The sequence below is a fragment of the Lissotriton helveticus genome, chromosome 12, assembly GCF_964261635.1.
Source record: "Lissotriton helveticus chromosome 12, aLisHel1.1, whole genome shotgun sequence".
In the NCBI taxonomy this organism is placed as follows: domain Eukaryota; kingdom Metazoa; phylum Chordata; class Amphibia; order Caudata; family Salamandridae; genus Lissotriton; species Lissotriton helveticus.
Genome location: NC_136073.1, coordinates 742,661,253 through 742,666,681, shown reverse-complemented (window position 1 = coordinate 742,666,681; position 5,429 = coordinate 742,661,253). Strand labels below are relative to the sequence as shown.

The 5,429-nt window shown below is 42.4% G+C and overlaps 1 protein-coding gene across 1 annotated transcript; it reads right to left on the bottom strand.

The window, feature by feature from the left end:
- Window positions 1-2,215: 2,215 nt before the first annotated feature.
- ANKRD34A (ankyrin repeat domain 34A) lies at window positions 2,216-3,844 on the bottom strand. The gene has a single exon (XM_078669874.1). The coding sequence runs from the start codon at window positions 3,842-3,844 to the stop codon at window positions 2,216-2,218; it is 1,629 nt and encodes a 542-aa protein (XP_078526000.1).
- Between the last annotated feature and the right edge of the window lie 1,585 nt (window positions 3,845-5,429).

Below are 5,429 nucleotides of genomic sequence, written 5' to 3'. Positions count from 1 at the left end.
TGCCGTAGGGTTTCTGATGTTAAAGTTCTTGATATCTCTTATAGATCCTACGATATGTTTGGAGTTAAATTCGAAATCTATAGAAGAACCAAGACTATGTCTGATTTTATCTTTTATCCACGTTTTGACTTATACAAAAAACTCTGTGTTGTAGACTGTATGAAAGAATATGATCTCAGAATGAATGCTCTTCGCCCCTCTGGTGTGAATCAATTACTTATCTCCTTTGTTAAACCTCACAAAGCTATTACCTCTGCCTCTATTGCTAGATGGGTTAAAATTGTTATGAATCTAGCTGGTATCGATCTGAATATTTTCAAACCACATTCTATCAGGGGTGCAATGGCCAGTAAGTCCTTCTGGTCTGGAGGTAAGTTGGATGATATCCTTAAAGCTGCTGATTGGTCTAATTCTAGAACTTTTGCTCATCACTATTGCAAACCAATCTCTCATTTGTCCGATGTTGTCTTAGATGGCTACCAACATGCATAATGGTAGCCTCCGGTCTTGTAATGAAATTGCGATTCTCCTATTAACCTGACTAGAGAATCTGGATTTAATTAAAGACTCAGACGCTAGCATTATCCTTCCCACCGTTTCCCTTGTGTGGTTATTTTGACATTCAATTTACATTTCTTTATTTCTATTCCTATGTACTGATGCTTTTGTTATGTTTATCATATTGACTTAAGTCTTTTCTTTTAGGCATGATTCATGAGCAATTTTTAGTTTATTCATACCTGTATCTCTTTCTTTCAGATAACCTCTCATAACTTCATGGTTTTTCTTCATCGGACAAGTTTATCCAACATTCATACCTTCTTCTTCGTGATGGCCTAAAGATTTGTTATCATCTCTGGTTAAAGTTAAATTTTATTGGACTTCTCTTTATGTCCTCCACATTTAAAAGAGGCTTATTGTTATGTGTGCATGCCTCTTATCTTTGCTAATGCTCTTATTCGGAACTTTGCTTTATGATGTATGCGGCTGCTTGGGTCTGCATTAAAAGTGACATGCATAATGCTAGCCTCCGAGTCTTTAATGAAATCCAGATTCTCTAATCATGTTAATAGGAGAATCGCAATTCTCCCTTTAAAAGTGTTTTTGCTGAGTTTTTGTCCCACAGCAATACTTTGTTGAGAACGTTACATTTTTTAATTCTATTTATTCAATATTTTGCAAGTCAGATGGCTATCAAGAAAATTGTAAAGTTTAATCAAGTTTCTCATCATTGCACAGGAAAGAACTTTGCAACATTTGCACACCCCTACTTTATATCTGACAATTTATATTTGATTGTTTCGGGGATAAGTGATTAGATAAACCTGGCCTTCAGTGCTACTTATAAAATGTATAATAATCGCGTTTGTGGAATGAATTTGTAATACATTTGCAAATATAGTTTGCAAAATTTGGGGAAGTACTTTTGATGAACTCTATATTTTACATTAAGCTGTAAGCTAAACTTTTAGTGATGGAGACCTGGTGTGGTTGGTTTTATCCTTCATTAGTCTTGCTACTGCATTCTGGAAAAGTTGCAACTTCTTTGTTAGTTCACTGTTTAAAATGCTGTAAGGGCCCGTGTTAGGTGCTTCCTGTTAGTGAATGCTCCTGCGACTTACAGTGCAAAACGTTTGCCTCAGGCCCTAACTCTTCTTTATTTTGAGCCAAGTACCACAAATGCCCTGCTGGATGGTCACTTCACTGCTTAATTGATTTAAAGGCTATGAAGAACATTCATAGTTTTGATATTTATTTAACCCGGGTGCAAATGGTGCGGGTATAGGGATTCTACTTTGAGTCATCTATTTTTACCCTGGTACTTTGTATGCTTAGTTTTAAAAAACAGGGATCATATCAGGCAATTTTGAAACATCAGGATATGGGTATCTGCTTTTTCTAAGGCACTCTCCCAAAAAAACCGGAAATTAGATACAGTGAATTGCTATGGATCACATAGCGGCCCAAGTGATAAAGTGGGCCTAGAGTACAGATCTACTATCAAATTTGGAATCAGAACTAAAGTATTGTGCTTTCAAAGGGGCAACCTCCTGATTCATCATCTCCTTCTTGATCGAAGACTCAATGTCTTGATCAGTATTTAGTTGCAGTGGGGAACATAACTTTTCTATAGCAACAGAGATCCAAAAGGCATGAAGCAGAAGAGAATGAAACATTTCCAAACCTTTGCCTTCTTTGCTTTTTTGCTATGGTTTTAGTTCACAGACTCATTATGAGACAGTAAATTCTGGAAATTGGCTAGCTGTTTGATCTGTTCTGTTTGCATAGAATGCCTTCTCACAAGCTTTTTCTTTGCTTTGGTGTCAAGATGTTTTGGAGAGTTGGGAGCTACAGGGATCAGACCCTTCTGGCTTCCATGGACAGGGGAGGTAGCCTTGCCATTGGCTCGGATATCTGGGATCGGGGGGTGCGGGTTGACATTGAGTGGAGGCAGGAAGCCAGGCCGGGTGTGGGAAATGTGATCAAGTAGAAGAGTCCCAGATCCTCTTCGTTCCAAAAGGCCAGGTGTCCTGCGGCGTACTGTTATCGGTGATACAGCACTGGGTATGCTCTCTAAGGACTCCCGAGAAGAGCTTGTGAAAAGGGTCAATGGTGAAGCATTGTACTTTCTCCTTTCTATGGACACACGTCCTGAATCTGGTGACCCAGGTATGGAATCTGGACAAAGGTGGGAGTCTGACTCATAATGTTCCATACGAGTCAACTTGTGGTGCGCCCCTGCACGCAGGTTGGTACCGATGGTAGGGACCACTGTGACAGCAGTGTTCTCTTGTGCTTCTGGAGCAGTGTTGCGTCTGGATAATGGTTGGTGTAGCTGGTTAAACTGGACCTTGTCAGCCCATGATGTTATTGGTATTGATGAGTCTTCACCAGACGCATGACTGGCCATCTTGAAACATGACGGGTCTTGGCCTTCAATACTGTGTCTCCTAGAAAGCAAAGGCCTCTTGGAAATGGTCAGTCCATTGAGATCACTGCTGATCTTTTCTTCTGCACTGACTGTGGCAGAACCCTCCTGTGGGGCAGAGAGGTGGGAGGCACTCAGAACTGATGGTGCCACCAAGCCCCATGGTTCAGAATTTAGCCTTTTTAATTGTTTAAGGTGATTCACTCTACTTTTAGTGGGTATCTGTTCTGAAGAAGACTCAATTTCTGGTTTTGATAAAGTAGGGCAGGTAAGCCTGGTTCCCATATTGAAATTGAAGACATCACGTTCCTCTTCCTTCTCACTTGCTGGTGAGAGAGAGGTCTTTATTTCAATTTCTGAAGGTGACATACATAGTCCTGGGGATTGCTTCTCAACGATACCAGGTGAGGGAGGGGAGTTAAGATATTGTTTTGTCTTTTTTGTCCCAGAAGGAGATGTGTCTGTGGTAATGATGATGACTTCCTTGCCTTTGGCTTTGCATGCATCCAACAAGACCTGGAGTGTTGCACGGTCACCCTGGTTGATAGCATACATTAAAGCAGAAGAACCTGAATAGTCTTTCATGCTGGGATCAGAGCCTTGCTCAAGTAGTAAAGATACAATGCCTGCTCCAGCCTGGTTCGCACAGGCGTGCATCAAAGCAGTCTTGCCCAACTTATCAGGAATGTTGGGGTCGGCTCCATTTTCCAGTAAGTACTTAATCATCCTGGATTTGTTCTGGGGGTCATCATACTTGGCCAAGCATGCTGCCATTAGGGGTGTTTCCCCTTGAGCATTCCCTTCATTAATATAGGCTCCACCTTCCAGAAGTAGACGTGTGAGTCTGAATTTGCCCTGCCACACAGCCTTCAGCAGGGCATTCCCTTCCGTGTGGAGCATGGTGGCTTTGCTCATCGGTGCCAAGGACAGCTGGTAACAGGAGGATCTTCAGATGTTATGCAAGTGTGGTAGCACTGCTTGACAGTGGAGCAGAACATTTCACAGTCCAGTGATGTCCCTGGAAGGAAGAAGAAGAGAGAGTCAAACACTAGGTAAACAAGATACAATCACATCAATACATAGACACCGTCTGTTCAAAATTGTTATGAAAAAGTAATTACATTTGGAAGACGATGAAAGTGGTCCATTCGGTGTAAGGTTTTTGAGACATTACTCAAGACAACATTAGCTAGAGGCTACTCTGACTTTTTCTGGTGGACCGGCTCAATGAAATGTTAGTCAGAAACAACTCAATTTTGGAAATGGAGATCACTGACCTGGGCGTTATAGAGTTAGGATGACTGGCAAAATGCAGTCACATCAATGGGAAGTTTGAAGCGCCATGCATAAATCTACTGAACATGTACACTTTCTTTGAAAGGTTTCTCAATTCTTTATAGTTGTGTTTTGTTAATGTGTTTCATATACTTATAAGATGTCAGTTTCTGTTCAAAATTTATATTTATTAAACATTTTAAACACTACTTTACTAAGATTAATTTCAAAACCTTTTGTTTGTATAATGTGAACAATTTCACATAATCTACTGTGTCCAACCATGACATTTAACCTCTCCGGTTGAGTAATCTGTATATTTTTACCGTCATTGACTTAGTGACACACCAATGGAGTCAAAGATACATTGGCCTAGTCAGAGACACAAAAGTAAATATACCTCACCCCACTCACCATGCACTGCTTGTACCTTCACAAATAACATTATTCATGAAATGTTCCATAACTGCATTGATAGCATCCCTACTGACATCTGAAATTATATAATTGATGCGCTTGCATTGAATTCAGCCCCAGGTGAGACAAGACCTGGGGTCATTTTTTTTAAAAAGAGGGGTTTATCGGGCCCCTCTCTTAAGGCTCATTGAGCCCTAGGGACCACTACCTTCCCGGGGCTTTATTGATAAAAAGGAGTCCACGGCCCCCATCCATGAGTTCTATAAGCCCTTGGGACCCCTACCTTCCCAGGGTTAAAGAAGGATTGATGGGGGGGCGCACAGCCCTCCCTGAGCCCCTGGCACCACCACCTACCTGGAGCTAAATAACACCTAACGAGGAGGCCCTTGTACCCCTGTGCCCCAGGGACCACCAACTCTCTGAGGCCAAATATTATTTTTAAAATGGGGCAGGGCAGTGTGGCTCCCCCTCCTGGGATACTTATGGCCCCAGGACCACCATGTCCTCAGGGCCAACGTGTGCAGATTAAAGCAGTGGGACCGGGCGGCCCACTTCCTTGTGCCACCCAGGACTGGTTCCAGCTATGTCCCGGGGTGTCCACCCCCGGGACAGAGCTGTTTGTTGTGACTTGGCGGGAGCCTTGACTGCTCCCACCAAGTCCGAAAAAACACTCTGCTTCCAGCAAGCACGAGCATGCAAAATGCTGTCGCTTGTGGGAAGCAGAGGTTTTGTCTGTTTCCCTGCCCACTGTCAAGCGGGAAGAGAAACAGACAAAAGGATTGCTCTGACAGACAGGGAGCTGCATGTT